This window comes from Brachyhypopomus gauderio, chromosome 15 (genome assembly GCF_052324685.1).
Source record: "Brachyhypopomus gauderio isolate BG-103 chromosome 15, BGAUD_0.2, whole genome shotgun sequence".
NCBI classification, from domain to species: domain Eukaryota; kingdom Metazoa; phylum Chordata; class Actinopteri; order Gymnotiformes; family Hypopomidae; genus Brachyhypopomus; species Brachyhypopomus gauderio.
Genome location: NC_135225.1, coordinates 11,022,730 through 11,041,502, shown reverse-complemented (window position 1 = coordinate 11,041,502; position 18,773 = coordinate 11,022,730). Strand labels below are relative to the sequence as shown.

The window sequence follows — 18,773 nt, the reverse complement described above, 5'->3', positions numbered from 1 at the left end:
TCTTTCTCTCTGTTTCTCTCCCTCTCTCTCTCTCTCTCTCTCTCTCTCTCTCTCTCTCTCTCTGTGTCTCTCTCTCTCTCACTACATCATCGGCATTAACAATTTCACTTACTGTGAAATGTGAAAAGGTCTGGATGTAACTTCCTGAACCATCTATTTTTCTTATCCTTATCCTGTTTTTACATCCTCTCTCTTTTCCTCACTCCCTCATTTGCACACTCTCTCACTCTTCCTCCATCTCCTCCCTGTCGTCATGACATCAGTCATTTGTAGTTCTGGGGCAGGAGGGATGGGACAGTAGCCATCAAGAGCAACCAAAGCAGGAAAGTCCAGAACCAATAGCACTAAGAATGGAGCACGAACATAAACAAATTCAAGGCGACAGTTTCGAGATTAGGAAGCAGGCCCAATTACAGTAATATGAAAATTCTTTATGTTTGGTTCACAGCACGGATTGTACCACTGATACCACAAAAGGGGAAGGTACTGCTATTTTATGCTTTTGGCTGTTTGTTTTTTGATGTTAAACTAAATCCCATATTGAATGTTTTTACCAGATACATAATTTTCATTATTATTAGAAATGTTAATACAGTATAATTGCTCAGCTGTGTCTGTTTAGGCAGTGGGTTTTATGTAAGTAAACTCACTGAGGGAGGAATAAAGTTTGAGTGATATCTAAACCCAGGAAGCAAAAGTGAGTAAAAGTCAGAAGGGACAGAGAGCCAAAAGGGAGTGAAGTCGAGTGGAAACAGAGGGAGGTGGAGGGACCTCTGGAAATGGGAGCGAAGCCGTCCAAAACAGGCAATATGAGAAAGGTAAGACGTGCCTTTATTAAAGAGCTGAAAATATGAGCCACAGTAACATTCAAAACAGGCTTTAAGAATGTTTCATGCTAAAAGACGTCTTGCATATGGCATTTTAAAGGCAGTGGCCTTGTTTGAAAATGATTCTGAAAGTGAACTAATGTGGGCCTTTGGCAGACAGTATGCATTTTTATCAATCAGCTCTTTTTTATGTTGGAAAAGCAGTAAGTCCATAACTGCAGGGCAGATGTGCTTGGTTGGGTGCTAAAGAACCTGCCTCCCTCTTTGACACGTACAGCTAGCTTAGTGTTATTGTGCTCATTATTTTAATTGTCAGAATGATAAGCCCTGAGCCGAGTGTTTGAACACAGACACTGATTAATGGCCGGACAGCACCTGGCATAGTGCTGCCTGTCTAAGTGCTTGTTTGAACGGATCCTCCTGAAGGGGATGTTGCCGATGGAGACTAGGGCATCTCCAGCAGCGCTGGTCAGGGCCACGCGGGACCCCGAGGCTGAAGATGATGAGGACGAAGAGTCAGGGAGCGAACGGGACTTCGTCAACCCGCTGAGTGCTCTGGTCCGGAACTGCACCGTGCTGCACAACATGGTGGGCCCAGCCTGCATCTTCCTGCGACAGGGCTTCGCTCGGTCTCAACTCGTATGTGTATATTCGCACACACAAATATGTAAACGGGCGCACAAACTCTACCTACATCTGCTCATCCATGCATAAACCTGGTTGATGCAGCACTAGTATGTCACTCTGACATAACCCTATCCAGATACACAATTCCTCATTCTTACTTCCTCGTTTCATTGTTCATCTCCTCAGTAAGTCCATATATCAGATCACGTGAATTAGACACACATGATCTGAATAAGCATACACTTGTGGAGAGTAGTCAGTACCCAAGATTATCACTGGAAACCACTGCTACTACACTTCGTACTCGCATGTGGAATTCTCACACCATACTACAGATCTGCATATGGTGATTTATTTATTCGGATATTCAGATATTTATGTCAAAAATCATTGCTCTGTCCTTGTCCATCTCCAGTCACCCTCACAAGCAGCTCTGAGCAAACTCCTCCCCTTTCAGCCTGACATCATCCCCTTCCCCACCTCCTGAGGCCTGTGATTGGTGGATACTGTGCCATAGTCCCATAATTACTTTTCATGTGAGTTTGTTATTGGAATCTCTCTTTTCCTTCTGTGTTCTGCATGACTTTGCAGAGCTTTGTTTTGAATGTGTTAGTACTGGACCTCTTATGGAGAAGGAATGAGCATAATATTTCTGGCTGCATTAAAATGTGTCTGTTGTATAAAACACAAAACACTCAAAGGAGAAATGGTAAGGCCATAATCCAAGATGGTGATCTACATTGAGAGTTCTTATCTATCACTCAAACTGAACATGAAAATAGACCAATGGAAGTGTGCTGAGAACAACATCAGAGTAGATGATGACTACTCTCATCATAGGTGTTTTTTTACATTGAGCTCAGTTTGAAGAACCATAATAATGAGGTATGTTAAACAGCATATTGACCAAATGGAAAAGTTACTCATCACCCCTGATTCGTGTTGTCTCAGCACCATAGGTCTGTCATGTTGTAATATAACAGAAATATGCAGACACTCCCAGATGAAGTGATAGTAGCTTCACTGAGATCAGGACAATACAGGGACATAAACAATGAACAGGCTGATGTCAGTACCAAAGCAGAGCAAACAACAGAAAAGAGTTAGCAAAAATTATAATTGGCTGAGAGTAAAGAGAGAGCAAAGAGATAACAACCACATAGACTTGCAAATCCAAAAAAACACATAATCATGATACTACCAAGGTTGAAACCAAAGCAGAAAATGCTTAGTGTATTCATCAGAATAGGACAAACCTCACAATGAAGAACTAAAAAGAACAGGTACGCAAACACAACAGGTAACATGACACAGGTGGATTTAGTTACAGAAATACTCAGGTGAAGCAGACATTCTGAAAGTTACGGTACTCCCAGAACAGGATTGTATGTCCTCAAGCCCTGTGCATGCTGGGAAGCAGAGTTTGTTTGTATCTTGCCAAGAGGCAGCATGACAGATGTCACAGTGGTCTATTAGGGCTTAATTACATCGAAAAGACAATTCCATGATGGCATCTGTCTGTGTCAGTTGGTAAAACCAGGGGGGGGGAAAGTATCATAAGCTCCAATTGTTGCCTGGCAGCACAGGCCCTTGTAATCTGTCAGTTTGGTGACGTGTGTGCAGAGGCAGGGCCCTGCTCCGTCTGGGTCAGTGTGCTAATCATCCTAAACGTGCTACAGCTGGGCCAGAGTGCTAATCATCCTAAACGTGCTACAGCTGGGCCAGAGTGCTAATCATCCTAAACGTGCTACAGCTGGGCCAGAGTACTAATCATCCTAAACGTGCTACAGCTGGGCCAGAGTGCTAATCATCCTAAACGTGCTACAGCTGGGCCAGAGTACTAATCATCCTAAACGTGCTACAGCTGGGCCAGAGTGCTATGCTCAGACACTGCCAGAACATAGACCCAGTCCCTCACATCCATCACCCGGACTAGATCACCCCGCCACTGCTACACAGACTGAATAAAGGAGGGGCTCTCTGTCAGCTGGTATTTATTTTGAGATAACTGTCTCTGGTCTGGTCCAGGTTCTGTATCACTGTTTACCTGAAGGTTTTGATGATTTAATGTGTGATTTATTGTACAGTTTTTACACAGCAGAGGGTTTTCTTTAAAGGCTGTTTCCTGTAGTGAAGCATGTGAATGATGTATTAGTGGGAGAGTTCATCCTAACATCATCTTAGTAGCCTACTATACATTTTATGATGAGAAAAAAGGCACTTAATGCTTTCCAAGAAATGAAGCAACTGTTTCCTGTTTTTTTCATTCAGCAACTCATATACAAAATACCCTACCATAATTGTAAACAATTATTATTGAAAATGTAATAAAAACAGGAAACCTTGGTAATCATGGGTGGAAGAAGCATACGGAGGGACAAAGCAGTTTAAATCTGTCACGGTACAACCCCAGACTCCTCCCTTCGGGCGTGTGCAGATGTGTTCTGGGTCTATATGCTTCTGTGGGTGTGGCTGTTTGTGTAAGTGTTCACTCGTCTATTAGTTTAATGTGTTACATGCGGTGCTCATTGTGTGCATTAGTCTTGTCCTGTGCTTGTATTTGTGAGTCTACAGTCATGCTTGTTATGTAGTCTGCTGCCTTTGTAGCTAGTGTATGTTAGTAAACATTCTGGAAAGTTGACTCGGTGTCCTGTCCCATTTCTTGCCCGTTACAAAATCCACCGAGGATGTTTTCATGATGGGCAATGATTTGTTCAGCTCCTTGTGTTCTGTAGCTGGTAGCAGGGGAACAGATTCACAACATACGGGTGTCAGGAAAAAGTTCTAAAAGTTTTAAAGTTTAATAATAATACATCTAGTTAAATACAGAAGAAATAAGATATGTCTTAAGGCAGTTGGGTAAGAATAATAAAACATGTGTATGATTGGTGTTCTCCTTATCAGGAGAGGAGGTACAAAGGGTTGGATGTAGAGGTAATGGAAAAATACAGAGAGACAGGGAGGGAGAGAGTGTGAGAGAGAGGAAAAAGACAAATACACATAGATAATAGAATGAACAAACAAAATGTCAGTGTTCAGAACAAGGGTCCCAGATAGTGAATCATAAATTCCCTTACACAGTTCCCCTTACACTTACCACTGTCTCTTTGTGTCTGTTTGCAATTGGTTATCACTGCAGGACAGAGATCTACGGCCAGAGGAAATTGAAGGTACGGAAATATAGTACATTCCACTACAGTAAAGTAGCTTATATACAGAGCGAGAGACCCAGTACCCAACAACATACTATCAGAACTCAGCCTCCCCAAACTGCTAAGCTGGCTCTTTGTGATTTCCCTTCATTGCATCTGTTCCCTCTGTACACTGGCCCTCCCTCTCTCACTCACTCCAAATGGCCGTTCCTCCAGCTGTGACACTGTGGCTGTTAATACAGGCTCCTATTAACCTCAACCTTCAGTATCCTCTTGCTGCTTTCTGCACAATTTTTTTACATGTCGTCGTACTCATAAACAAGAGCGACTTCTCCACCCCCACTCCCCCCCTTCTCTGCACACCAGAGCTGAAAGAAGCCTTCCGGGAGTTTGATAAGGATAAGGACGGCTTCATCAGCTGCAAGGACCTAGGCGAGTGCATGAGGACTATGGGCTACATGCCTACAGAGATGGAGCTTATTGAGCTCAGTCAGCAGATCTGTGAGTGGAAATGCGCTCGGGCTAATCCCACAGTACTGCAGAGAAACATCGTATCACTGTTGTCTGCTCAACATCTGCTAATCCTGATCTACAAAGAACTTGCACACACTCTCTTTTATATAATAAACCCCAGAGCAAACACATCAAGCAGCTGCTGTTATGCATCACTAGCTGTTAAGCACACACTGCGAGGTCACTGTTTTGGTTTTCCCAGAGCGATAGACATGACCGTGGGTGCATGTTTGTCTCCACATGCTTCAGGAATGTTTCTGTCCTTGTGTAGCTGGAGGCCGGGTGGACTTTGAGGACTTTGTAGAGCTGATGGGGCCCAAAATGCTGGCCGAGACAGCAGACATGATTGGAGTAAAGGAGCTGAGAGATGCCTTTAGAGAGGTTGGTGGACTGATGTGCAGGGCAGTAAAGAAGAGATGTTTGCATATTACAAAACATATTACATATTACATTATACTGGAAAGGAACAGTTCAGCAAGCATGGACAACAAAACACAGACATCTTTTGTCCATTTATCCCAAATGTAGTCGATCAGCCAAATTTCAAGACAAATTTCTAACCAATGTTTCCTTTATACATTTCAAACTATAGTTCAAAGGCCAATATATTTATTGTGTTGGAATTCAGTACACTGACATATATTTTTACATGTATACATATTTTTTTATACTTGTTTAAAATGGAGTCTTGTTCTTAAGAGATTTTACACAAACAGAAAAGCATTTTCATAATTATCAACTTACTAATAAAAATGAATGAAAACCTGAAATCTGTGGCCTAATAGGATAAAGAAGTGGCAAAGCACTTCATTTTGAATCCAGTAGGAATGTTTTATTATTATTATTATTATTATTATTATTATTATGGCTAAAAAACCAATACTGTCTCTCAATTATAATAATTATATTATAATTGCTGATGTTTATAATACTAATAATTGTTATTTATTAATGTTGTAATGTTACCTAATTTATTTTTCTTTCTTTCTTTCTCTCTCTCTCTCTCTCTCTGCTTCAGTTTGACTCTAATGGCGATGGTCAGATCAGTCTGGCTGAATTGAGAGAGGCTATGAAGAAGCTGATGGGTGAGCAGCTCAACCACAGAGAGATTGATGAGATCCTGAAGGATGTGGACCTGAATGGAGACGGTCAGGTCGACTTTGAGGGTAAGAGAGAGAGACTACAGTCCTGTTATTGGGAGCATTTTTGTGACAATGAGGCTTTTTGTGATATTTGGTTAAAGTAGTACTGTGGATTTGGATAAGTTTTAAATTCACTAATTTGATTAGGTGTGGGGATATTGTGAGGATTAGGGTTAAGCATCAAGATTAGGATTAGGTTGTAGATTAAAGAGCCTTTGGTGTTTTTTTCGTTACCATGACATACTTTAGATAAAATTACCAAGTTAACACTTCATTTACATTGCCCCTTGACCACATTTGGAATGACACTTACTAGGTCCTAGATATAACATACAATTAGGTTAGTTGACCATCTCAACTCACAGCCTACCTTATATTGCTTATTTACAACTTGTAGGCTATAATGCCAATCATTGAAATGTAATGCATGAGTATATTAACAGCTGACAAGCATCTAATACATCTTGTTATGATTTTGTAGTCAATCGAGTACAGGTACCCATACAGGTAAAACTTTGAGTTAACCAAGGTGCCATGACGATAAGAAACCAATGCTATAGTAAAATGCACATAAAGTTTCTCACAATAATGAGATGCTAATTCAACATAGTGTTTCTCATAAATATAATTGTTATTGTAGACATGATTGGTGATATGAAGTCAAAATTATGAAATGCTGCTGTCACGTTGAGGACCCCGGCCCCTCCCTTTTGGGCGTGTGTTTACGTAGTCTACGTGCATCGTCTGCGTCTGTGGATATCTCGTGGTGATGGCTATGTCATGTGATAATCCGTCTCACCTGTGAATCGTCTCGTAATCACATGGGGTTAATGTGGTTTGTCTATTTAATGTGCGCTCGCGCAGTGTCCTGTGCTCGTCGTTGTCTATAGTCTGCACGTTGTGTGCCTGTGTTTGTTTTCTGTGCGCCATTGCGCTATACTTTACAAATAAAACGTGTCGTTTGGACCGGAGACCTGGACTCGTGTCTCGTCCTTGCTCCAGCACCCCAGCGTCACAGAACGACGAGCCTACCAGAGACACCCATCATGCCGGGCTACAAAGGCAAGCCCAAGAAGGGCAAGAAGCCTAACAAGCGGCATCCCCGCTCTTCGTCTTCCTCCCCACGCCGCGGGGTTTCGCCGACACTGGCGCAGCTCAGGGAGGACCCGGAGTGCGCGTACCTGCTGTGCGCAGCTCGGGAGACCTCCATACCCGAGCTGGCAGCAGAGTATCGCCAGACGGCTGCACGGGTGTGGCGGGAGAGACATCCCTCGCCTGCCCGTGTGCCTTCGCCTATACGGGTCAGCGTCCCCGAGCTCTATGGCGAGACAGGGACGTCATCAGAGGGCGAGCTCGGGGAGGACTCTCCCTGCAGTGAGGAGGAGGGAACACCCCCGCACCGCGACGCCGCGCCAACGCCAGGACAGCTGGAACGAGACCCGCAGTGCGCCGCCCTGCTGAAGATGGCTCGGGAGACCTCCAGCCCCGAATGGGCGGTGGTGTTCCGCCAGGAAGCAGTGAGGGGCTGGCTGGACAGACACGTGTCTCCTCCCCACGCCCTCTCGTCTCGGAAGGTAGACACCTGCACCATCAGCGCTACCGCGTCAACCCCGGAGGAGGAGTTCGGTGAGGGGGATTCCCCTGGCGAGGGGGAGGAGCAGGAAGAGGTGGAAGCCGCCTACCCTCCGTCGGTCGATGACGCGTCCACCGTGGACTACGGTGAGGAGGGAGCGGACTACCCCCCCTCGCTCGACGACGCGTCCACCGTGGACTACGGTGGAGAGGGAGCGGACTACCCCCCGTCGCTCGACGACGCTTCCACCGTAGACTACGGGGAGGAGGAGGAGGAGGAGTCCGAGGAGGAGGACTATCCCCCTCCGCCCGTAAAGCCCTCTTCCGTCATAGAGGGCGAGGAAGAGGACGACCGTCCTCTGTCCGTGTACTCAGGCATCTCTGAGTACACAGACAGCGACTTGTGCTCGGAGGAGGAGGACGGTCCACCCTCCTCTGAGTGTTCTGCGGGGACTGTAAAGGGGAGATGGACCCCGTCCGCGGATCGCTCAGGAGGAGAGAGCATGGACTGCTCCCGGGGTGGCAGCCCGGAGCAGCCCATGGAATGGAGCCGTGGCAGCGAGACGGAGGAAATGGAGGTGGACATCCCAGAGGGCCAGCCGAGGGGAGAGTCCGTCCGCCGCGCTGCAAGGGGCGCGTACGACCGCCGCGCGGCTCCGGGTACGCCAGCTCGCCGCGCCGCACCGGGCGCGTCAGCCCGCCGCGCCGCACCGGGCGCGTCAGCCCGCCGCGCCGCACCGGGCGCGTCAGCCCGCCGCGCCGCACCTGGCGCGTCAGCCCGCCGCGCCGCACCGGGCGCGTCAGCCCGCCGCGCCGCACCTGGCGCGTCAGCCCGCCGCGCCGCACCGGGCTCGTCAGCCCGCCGCGCCGCACCGGGCTCGTCAGCCCGCCGCGCCGCACCGGGCTCGTCAGCCCGCCGCGCTGCACCCGGTGGAGGGAACGCAGCGAAAGCAGGAGGAGGACTGCCCACTGCAGCACCAGCAGCGCCGGATCTCTCTCCCCTGCTCGCGCTCCTCCTGGCGCGAAGCCTGGTGCCTGTTTCCTGTTTGTCAGTCCCAATGTTTGTGAGTGTTCCCGTCTGTGTGTCAAATCCCCTTTTCCCGTTTATTCCTCTGTGTGTGAGCGTGCCTGTTTGTGTGTTTGTGAATGTGCCGTTCAATGTGTTTAACGTCTTTTCCCCCGTCTTCCCAGGGAGGGTGTGCTAGGCGATTCGTGATGGACGCTTCGCCAGGGGCGGTCACCTCCCAGACGCAGGACTGAGCGCGTCGGATCCGCCCATCGTCGTGGGTTCGGGGCACTCGGTCCTGTTGGCACCCCGGGACGGGTAGTGCCCTTGGAGGGGGCGTCTGTCACGTTGAGGACCCCGGCCCCTCCCTTTTGGGCGTGTGTTTACGTAGTCTACGTGCATCGTCTGCGTCTGTGGATATCTCGTGGTGATGGCTATGTCATGTGATAATCCGTCTCACCTGTGAATCGTCTCGTAATCACATGGGGTTAATGTGGTTTGTCTATTTAATGTGCGCTCGCGCAGTGTCCTGTGCTCGTCGTTGTCTATAGTCTGCACGTTGTGTGCCTGTGTTTGTTTTCTGTGCGCCATTGCGCTATACTTTACAAATAAAACGTGTCGTTTGGACCGGAGACCTGGACTCGTGTCTCGTCCTTGCTCCAGCACCCCAGCGTCACAGCTGCATTACAAAATCATACAGAATGACACTCTTAGCTAGGCCACACAGGAGTTCTTGCAAGTGTTCTAAGAATCTAGCCTAGATATAAAAAAAAACTATTTAAAAAAAACAATTAATGATGTCTTTAGTGGAAAGATCTTGTGCATGAATTCTTTGTTTATGATCAAATTGTCAATTTTCAGGGTATCATCCAATAATAAGTATAACATGTGCTTTAAAACATTAGGGGCTAAAGAGTGAAGAGGACAGACAGTAAGTCTTTTTACTGAGTGCTGCAAAGAAGAACATAATGCTTTTTATGTCTCTTAATAAGAATGGAGCAATCAACCCATAGGGAGGTTCCTGGCAATGTTTTCTGTTATTGCAGCAGTTTTGCTGCTGGAGAATTCAGTGCATTCACTGCATTTGCTGGCTGAGAAGAAGTAAAGCTAAGAGCGGCATTGGTTGAACTATACTGGAAATAAAAGGAATTTTGGGTTTTCTTTGTGCTTAATAATTAGTCAGGAGAAACAAAAATGTTCTCAGCAGTGTAGTGTTTCTGTGTGTGTGTGTGTGTGTGTGTGTGTGTGTGTGTGTGTGTGTGTGTGTGTGTGTGTGTGTGTGTGTGTGTGTGTGTGTGTGTGTGTGTGTGTGTGTGTGTGTGTGTGTGTGTGTTAGAGAGACAGACACAGAGAGAGAATATTTGAAGAGAGAGAGAGTATGTGAGAGAGAGAGTATGTGAAGAGAGAGAGAGTATGTGAGAGAAATATCAAGGGAAGGAAGAATGTTAAAGGAACGTCGCAAACAGGAAGCTCATTGGTCATTTTAATGCACCAAGAGTTTTTCTTAGATTAACATCAAAAGAGAACTTTTTTTTGCTCTTCCAGTTATATACAAGCATAATGTGAAACACAGTGGCTTTATATATACATATCATGCAACACCAAGTGAGTGGACATGCAAAAAATATAACATACCAGAGCACCATCCACCACTGGGCATACAAGCGCACACACACACACACAGACACAGACAGACAGACACTACTTTTTATTGAACAGAGAGACACAGACACACACTCAGAGAGAATTTGTCAGGGACTGCCAATTTACCTAACCTCCATGTTTTTGGACTGTGGGAGGAAACCGGAGATCCCAGAGGAAACCCATGCAAACACAGGGAGAACATGGAAACTCCACTCAGATAGGGACTTGAACCCAAGACCCCAGTGCTGAGAGGCAAACGTGCTAACCACCAAGCCACCGTGCTGCCCCAAATATATGAAAACATATATGAACACATTGTACTCCTTATAGCATATATGAACACATTTTAAATCTGAGAATGGTAGCTTACATCCAAAAAAATCTCTTTTCTCTCCAGAGTTTGTGCGAATGGTGTCTCGTTAACCTAGAGCTGTAAATATATCTGCCAACTCCCTACGAAGAAGGAAATGCCGATGATCAAAAGCATCATGTTCTTCCTCGGTACACAGAAACTTCAAAGAAACTTCCAGATCTTCCAGGGTTGGGGGTGGGTTCTAGTTTATGTTATGTTATTTTTGTTTAATGCTAAAAAAGTTATTATGTCATCACATAATTCTGTTTATAACTATGTCTATAAATGTTTTCTTTATGAATTCACATAAATCATGTGTAAATATTGTTGTAGAGGTTTACTTTTTGTACTTTTGTGTAAATTATGAGTAAATATATATTATCATTTTATTTACTATATGCAGCTATACCATGTAACACTTCATATAAAAAACAGTGATGAACAAAATTGTAGGGTGTATGTTATACATGTCATATATGTGTTTGCATTCAGGATAAGGTGTATGAGTGATTTTTAAATTAAGCTGATGTCAGTAGAGTAACATTGTAAACATGGCAATTATTATAAACAACAACAACAAATATAATAAACTAGCACTGTATTTTTTACATTTAAGCATCTACTTTATATATAGAATTAGCTAACTGTAGTGACTCAACACCTTATATACATCTCATCACCATTTAGTCATATAATATTGAGAGTTGTGCATTCATTCACTAGAATGACCTATCATTCTGATATATATCACATAAAATTAAACTTTTTTACTTTTAATGTCACAGAGTGACAGGATTTGTTAAAGTTCTTGTATGTTACACTGTTAAGTTATAAATTCTAGTTCAATGTGACAGAACTTGGTGTACCAGAGCGTATTTCTGTGTTCTTAGACAGATTCAGATAAGTTGTTCCTCAAGCTAAAAAATGAATGATGAAGATGGATCCAAGAGATGTGTGATATACATGTCATTTGAATTCAAATATGACATTCATAAAACATGACATTCATTACAATATTGACTTTGGAAATGTTTGCTTCCAGGAAACGTATTGTGTTTTTCTGTAGTGTGTAGTATCTGTAGTATTTAAACATTATGGAATTTTCTACTGGCTGGTAGAAGAACATTTTGAGATTTGCAATACTCTTAATTTGTATTCATGTTGAATAAAGCTTTCAACTGAAGCCTCATATTTTCTTTATTCATTCATTTGCCAAACTCTTGTGGATATGTAAAAAGTGTGTTAGAATTCATAAGCAATAACATCAGAGTCAAAAGGCCATAAATTAATTCAGCTAGCATGAGTTTGGTTCCATCATGTTAACCCTATAGGTGCCGAAATCCAATGCTTTGTGCCTACAGTGGACTAAGGCCACACCCCTATTACTGCTGTGGCCCAGCCTGAGACATTACTCCTTCTACTGAAGACTAGACCATCTTTACAACCTTCTCCCCTCTTGCTTTTCACACCTTCTTGCCATTGCTTTGTGGTGTTAATAAATGTCACCTTTTCCCCCACCTCTCACTCCTGTTTGTATCACAGGATGCAGTGAAACAGAGGTGCTACGTGAGAATCCTGGAGTAGATGTGCACTCTGGAAAAGCACACATAAACTGTTCTAGTGTTGTATTTCTTTATTGTTGCAGTCCCTTGCTACATATGTAATGTCTCCCTCACGATGGAAGGTTTTGATGAGTGATATGATGGATCTATCCTGTTACCTGTTATATGACCTGTTAACCTATTAGACATAATCAGTTGTCAACTGTATATAGAATTTATTACGAAAATGACCACCAATGTAAAGATGATCTAACAACCTTCTGGTCTTAAAATTACTTGTACTTGTCTATTGCAACCATTTAATGACTATTAAAAGTGCATTGGTTGTATTTAATGTACTCATGCCTTTCATGTCTTTGTTTCCTTGTGGGGAAGCATGATATATATTCAGGTTTCAGTTTCTCAGTTGTGGTTATCTATTGTAGCTTTTGATCTCCTTCCCTGTGGAGCCAGGAAGGGGCTGGCCCAGGTTTGAATAACCTAATCAGATCAAAAGGTGCCAAGCTTAGCTTCCCCCACCTCTGTCTCAGATAAGGCGGGGACACAAATTAAGTGTTCAGGCAACTCTTCTGTCACTATTGTTCAGTCAACGTCTGATGAAGTTGTCTTAGTGTCTACCTGTATATAAATACCTCCAGCTGATCAAGCAAGATCAAGTAAACACCTCAAGTAAGATCAAGCTGAGTCGCTCCGCAGGGGGTTTGGGATGGGGTGATTACCACTGCGTTATCTGCTTCGTGTGGTATTGTCTGCCTCTGCATCCCAGACTACTGACAACCCACCAGCTGGAATACAAAGAGGAGGAATGGGACTCTTCTATACAGTGTTCCCTACTTGGTCAGTTGTGGCTCTTCTGGGGGCATTGAGGAGAGAAGGCAAAAAGAGGGAAAAGAAGAGTTTTGTAGGCATAAAATGGTTAGTAAAATATTGACACTTATTGCAAAAGCTGATCATTCCATGCCGCCTACAGGAACCCTGCTAAATATATTGAAAACTATGAGATTAACTCCATAAAATCTAATTAGATCGAATCTAATTTTATCAAATCCAAATCAATCAAAAATCTAGCTATTCTAGTTTTTATATAAAAACTCAAATTGTCATTAGTTTTCTATATATAAAATGTAATTTTATTGGATTGACACCTTGCTACCTGATGTGGCGGACCAGTGGATCCTAGTGCCATTTCTTCTCAATTTCTCAAATAGGCACTCGATGGGGTGCTGACCTGGTACAGCTGGCCTGTTTTGATCCTTTTTAGGACATGTTAATGGATGACAAATGTGTGAAAACCACACGCCGACATGGAATCTGTTTCCGCTTCTGTCAGTTCTCTGCTGCTCTCTGGTAAAGTAAGTCCTGTTGTGGGTGTTATTCATGCATGTAACCAGGAGTCTCCTCCAGATCTGTCAGACAGGGCATCACCTGCTTGACGGTATATGAACATTTTGCTGTGTTTCATCATGCTGAGTCACTGTGAGAGGAGCTCTCTGCTTTCTTGAGACAAAAAAATGACCAGCTTCAAAATCATCTCACCTGTAGTTTTTCCTTCCACACTATAAACTATATAAGCCACAACATTAAAACCACTCCAAAAGAAGTTGTCCTGTTGTATCTGACACCACACATTTACCAGTAGATCCTTTAAGCCCTGTAAGTAGTGAGATGGAGCCTCCATGGATTATATATTTGTTTTTCCAGATATTCTTTCGGATTAAGATCTGAGGAATGTTCCTCAAACCATTCGAGAACAATTTTTGCAGTGTGGCAGGGCACAGTATCCTTTTGAAAGAGGCCACGGCCAGTAGGGAATTCACCTGCCATAGATCGGTCTGCAGAAATGTTTAGGTAGGTGGTACATCCACCTGAATGCCAGGACTGAAGATTCCCCAGTAGAAAACCTTTCCTCCGCTGGCTTGCCTTCTTGGAAGAAGGTGCCATTGCAACAAGTGGTTTTAATATTGTGTCTCAACAGTGCATTTCAAAAAGCTAAAATTCATTCAAATGTGTCCAGTTCTGTTGCTTCAGCAGAGACATTTTTATCATTTTAATCATTATTCATCACACCTGTTTCATCACAAATGATATTATAAAAAAAATTAAAGGCTGTTTAAAAATGGTATTTAGTGTAAAAATGATCCTTTCCACAAATTATGTAAAATACTGTTTTTTTAGTAATGATATAGCACAATGACACTATAGTGAAGCCTCTCTTTTCGAAGAATCATCATTTGACATGCTCTGTTTGCTGCCTCTCTGATTGGCCAGTCTTCTGCAGTGGAGAAAGATGTTGAGAGGATGGATGAAGGTCAATAAAGTAAGAATCGTCAAACTAAGGTTCACCTGAAACATAAATAATAAATAATCATAATAATTGTAGCTTTAAACATTGTCTGTAAGGTAGTCTACTATTCTATTAATTGGACTATTTCTTCTAACAACAGACTAGTCTGAAATTTTTCAGTCAAATCAAAATGGCTTTTAAATCACATTTGTATGGCTGTTTTAGGTATGAGACATTAGACTTACATAGAGGGGATTCCCTCCAAGAGCTTCTACCAGAGTAAAGCATGGGTACTGCAGCACTGACACGACCGCTGATAGAGACATCGCCAGACCGTACATCTTACCAAAATGTTGTGCAGGGAACCTGTTAGGATTCAAATTCCATTCACAGTTCATGGCATTCAACAGGGCTACATGCAGGTTTTTAACTTATCAGTTATATCTATTTTCATTTGCATTCACTCACGCAATGCTGATGAAAGCAGCGTTGCCTCCATAAAGAAAAGAGCGGTTTAGGACCTGAAGGATGAATGTGGCATATTGGAGAGGGAGGAGAGGAACGGTAGCACAAACAGAGAACAGAAGGCACTGAAGAGAGGTGAGAAAGAGTGATAGAACAGAGGAGCGCAGGTCTGCTTCGTTTTCTGTCTCTCCTGAGAAAGAGGGAGAGTGATTTAAAAATGTAGTGATTTAAACATTTCCAAGATATATGGTAGGATTATATCTAATCTGCACAATACAACCCGTCCACTGACCTGGGTTCAGTGCTTTCCTCTTGTGTCTGTCCATTAGAAGTCCATTCCAGGGAGCAAACAGAATCCCACTTAGCTGAGTGAAGGCAAACGCATTGGTGTACTGGCTCACTGAGAAAGAAATATGACCAGGATGAAAAGTTTTACTACTGAATGCATAATTCAGTCATGTAGCAAATGGGAACTTTTTTTAAACGGTCTTACACAGAGTGCATCTTATAGAGTAAATGACAGGTTTCCGTTTATTTACCTACTGCTGGGTCATGGTTTGCCAGTAGATCAAGCATGGGATTCAGGGTTCCAATGAAGAGGTAATGACGCAGCTGCATGACTGAAAGCCATATCAGATGCCAGAGAAAGAACCAGGATAGAACACAGCTCTTAAAGCTGCTGTCTGGAGAGGGGGAGAGAGAGAGAGAGAGAGAGAGAGAGAGAGAGAGAGAGAGAAAGAAACTGAATAAGAACGGGAGCATAGCTTGGTGTTTCAATCTTTTAGTGATGTCCTTCCATTTCAAACTCATGAAGTATTATGATTTTAACAAAAACAAACAAAAAGAAACATTTGAGACACTGCATTTCCCCCTCAGATAGTGACAAAGCAGTACCTTTCTTCGTGATGTCTTCCGTCCTAGGTGAGTCATTGGTCTCCAATGGCTCAATGTTTCTGTCGTTCCTACTTCTGTCCGAGGCGTAGTTCAGCTCTTGCTGCGTCTCGCACTGTTCCAGGTTATAGCTGGCTGATTTACCACAGCTGATCCTGTACCATGAGAAAAACAGTGTCAGGTGTTAGGATCAGGCAGTATAACTGATGGAACGAGTGTAAGTGATGATGTTTTCACCCATATTTGTAGTTCGCTGGGACTGGGTAGGGGACATGTGATTTAGGCATGAAGAAAAGAGTCCGAAGCAGATGGAAGACATTACAGGCAGTCAGGAAGAGGAAAGAGGTGCGAAGAGAGATCCCTTTTTCATACAACACCTTAATGAAAAGATTCTGGGTATAATTATACAAGGCTGAACTTTATATTGAATATACACATTTGAAAAACTTTAAAAGATTTGGCAGATTAGACAGATTTAATAATAGAGAAACTTTCAAACAGCTGGAAGACAATGAAAAGCAAATCATGATTGGTAACTCTGCACATTAGGTTTCTTTTAATGTAAAAGTAAGGTTTTCTTGATGTGAAAATGTTACATTATGTTTTAGCCATTGGGTGTTTATTTAAGCACATTCTTTACCTTGATAATCAGGAAAATTGCAGAAGAAGAGTCAAAGGCACCATTGTAAAGCGTAATGATGGTGGAACGATGAGTTCCAAAAAGGTTCCCCACCTAGTGGTGTGGAAGAAAACATTTATTTTTACAAACATTGAATAACCTGAATGACTACATACAGCATGATATACAAAGGTCATCAACTTAATCAATTAGTCACTAAGTATTATAGTTGTATTTAGATAAAAATGTGCTTAAACATGCAGTTTGTGTATGATTGTCAATACCTGTATGTTTGTGAGAAGAAACAAAATACCTCCCACAGCAATAAATGAAAGAGCTGGGAAAAACAGAAGAGCCAGAGCTGGAAGAGTAAAAGAAGAGTCATTTAATCAGCCCATAAGAGTACTTGGGTAAAAATCATTTCAATTAACTAGTTCTGCTTTACCTCTACTAGAAAATGCCACAAGCAAAGTTCCTGTGGTATACAGCGCTCTATGAAAGTAAAATACAAGTGAATACAAGTCATAAAAAAAAATGTGTGTCTTAATTGTGATTTTGCAGTATTTTGTATCTCCTTTATTTATCTGATTATCTAAGGGGCCAAATGACTGGGACACATCAAATAAGAGTAGTTTGAGACACTGTAAACGTAAGTGTGCAAGTAGTGCAAAATGTTAATAATAAAGATTACATATAATTAAGATTTTATGTATTTGAACTGATACCATCACTAAAGTGACAAAACATGAAAAAATCCTATGGCACCCAACCAGGGTGTTAACACCAGAACCAATGTGTCTACAATGTCACTCACTACATCTTAATAATAAATGCCATAAACAATACTTTCATTGAAAGTAGAATTGAAGGTATCAATCTTGATTAAGTAATATTATCCTGTCTAACTCTTCTGCAGTCTAACCCAACATTCAATTTCTGATGAATATTTTCATAACTTCAGATAAACCCTCTGGGATTGATGGATACTACTGTGCAGTTTAGCAAGATAACATTATCCATTGCTGCATATCTGTAATTTAAATGGACTCACATTGCCAGAAATCTAGTAGCCATTGTTCCAAAATGGTCAAAAATGAAGCCATTAGGAAGAGTGAGAAAGTTGTTCATGAAGGAGGCAACGGTGAAGACAAGCGACAGTTGCTTATCTTGGGCACTGCAGCCTGGGAGAAGACAAGCATAATGAATGATTGTATGCATGGAGGAGGTGTTAACCCAGGGTCAAGAAGGAAACCTTCTCAACAAATTAGAATACACTATTTAAATATCTGTGCTCACCTACATCCATATTGCTATTAGCTTCGGTCACATTGACACAAAGATCACTGAAGTATCCATCTGACTTCAGAACAAACACAAGGGAAGCCCATCCAAACACAACTCCGGCAAAAAACAGACACTCCAGGAGTCCTGTAACTAGGGTGAGTCTGTATCGACCCTTTGCCCCAGATACACAGTCAGATCCATGCATCTTCCTCCGGTTCCTCACCGTGTCTCTAAGAAGACACGTTACTCTCCGTCAAGCCAAAGCAGAAGTGTGTGCCCAGAGGAGCAGCTGCTCTCTCCTACTTATCCTGTATGCTAATGCCTCAGACGTGGTTTTAATGTTCTGTGAGCGGCTTTTCGCCCAGACGCATCATCGCTGCTGTTCTACTGCATGCACCAGTGTGATAGTACAGAGAGAGTGCTGGGATCAAGCACCCCAGATGTATGCATGAATGAGATAAAAACGCTGCACTTCTGTGAACCAAACGTTATTTCTGTGAGTTCTCTTTGCATTCTCCATAGCAGCATAAAGGACTTCTGGAAAGCCATATGAAGTACGTAAATAAAGCAGACAGCACTTAGGAGGAAAAGTGGTGATTTAAAAGTGAAGTAATATTCAATGTTGAATATGCCAGGTCCCTCTTATAATTTCAGTTTTATTTACTATGCAGTTCACGTGATAATTTACACTGTACATAATAATTTTGTTCCTCTTTGTGTGTATCAGTTCCTTATAATACCCAAATCCGGTGGTATTTTACACTTCTGTTAGGCTACAACTCTAAATAAAGACAAATATTGTTTATGATAGAATGATATATTCTACCAATAAA

General features: G+C 42.8%; 2 protein-coding genes across 7 annotated transcripts in view; one reads left to right on the top strand and one right to left on the bottom strand.

Moving 5' to 3' along the window:
- The window catches only part of cabp2a (calcium binding protein 2a), a 16,971-nt gene extending 5,911 nt beyond the window's left edge, over positions 1-11,060 (top strand). Inside the window, exons 1-7 of one of the 5 annotated variants that reach the window (XM_076974304.1) lie at positions 1-818; positions 1,254-1,466; positions 4,594-4,624; positions 4,973-5,107; positions 5,391-5,500; positions 6,138-6,285; positions 10,881-11,060. The exon at positions 1-818 is cut by the window's left edge and continues 4,425 nt beyond it. In XM_076974304.1, coding sequence (XP_076830419.1) covers positions 780-818; positions 1,254-1,466; positions 4,594-4,624; positions 4,973-5,107; positions 5,391-5,500; positions 6,138-6,285; positions 10,881-10,906 — 702 coding nt within the window. In that variant the 5' untranslated portion in view covers positions 1-779 and the 3' untranslated portion in view covers positions 10,907-11,060. The remainder of the gene's footprint in view (positions 819-1,253; positions 1,467-4,593; positions 4,625-4,972; positions 5,108-5,390; positions 5,501-6,137; positions 6,286-10,880) is intronic. The other 4 variants (XM_076974303.1, XM_076974301.1, XM_076974300.1 and 1 more) reach the window with 4 other exon arrangements.
- slc43a3a (solute carrier family 43 member 3a) lies at positions 10,305-18,344 on the bottom strand. Of its 2 annotated transcripts, XR_013121240.1 has the most exons (13): positions 17,953-18,344; positions 17,708-17,837; positions 17,102-17,148; positions 16,941-17,017; positions 16,678-16,770; positions 16,275-16,414; positions 16,041-16,192; positions 15,686-15,829; positions 15,439-15,546; positions 15,150-15,336; positions 14,927-15,047; positions 13,551-14,740; positions 10,305-13,250 (listed from the first exon to the last, which is right to left on the bottom strand). XR_013121240.1 is itself a non-coding variant. In XM_076974298.1 (12 exons), the coding sequence occupies exons 1-12, from the start codon at positions 18,143-18,145 to the stop codon at positions 14,594-14,596; spliced, it is 1,539 nt and encodes a 512-aa protein (XP_076830413.1). In that variant the 5' UTR covers positions 18,146-18,344; the 3' UTR covers positions 10,305-14,593. The 2 variants fall into 2 exon arrangements, 1 of the variants encoding a protein (XP_076830413.1); XM_076974298.1 differs by having other exon boundaries at positions 10,305-14,740.
- Positions 18,345-18,773: the final 429 nt, after the last annotated feature.

Bases quoted from the DNA above. Each gene is read 5' to 3' on its own strand.
- slc43a3a (XM_076974298.1), bottom strand. From the start codon at position 18,145: ATGCATGGATCTGACTGTGTATCTGGGGCAAAGGGTCGATACAGACTC. The intron at 16,415-16,677 runs GTAAAGAATGTG...CTTTTCATTAAG, and splicing joins CAATTTTCCTGATTATCAAG to GTGTTGTATGAAAAAGGGAT. The intron at 15,830-16,040 runs GTACTGCTTTGT...CCCCCTCTCCAG, and splicing joins GGAAGACATCACGAAGAAAG to ACAGCAGCTTTAAGAGCTGT.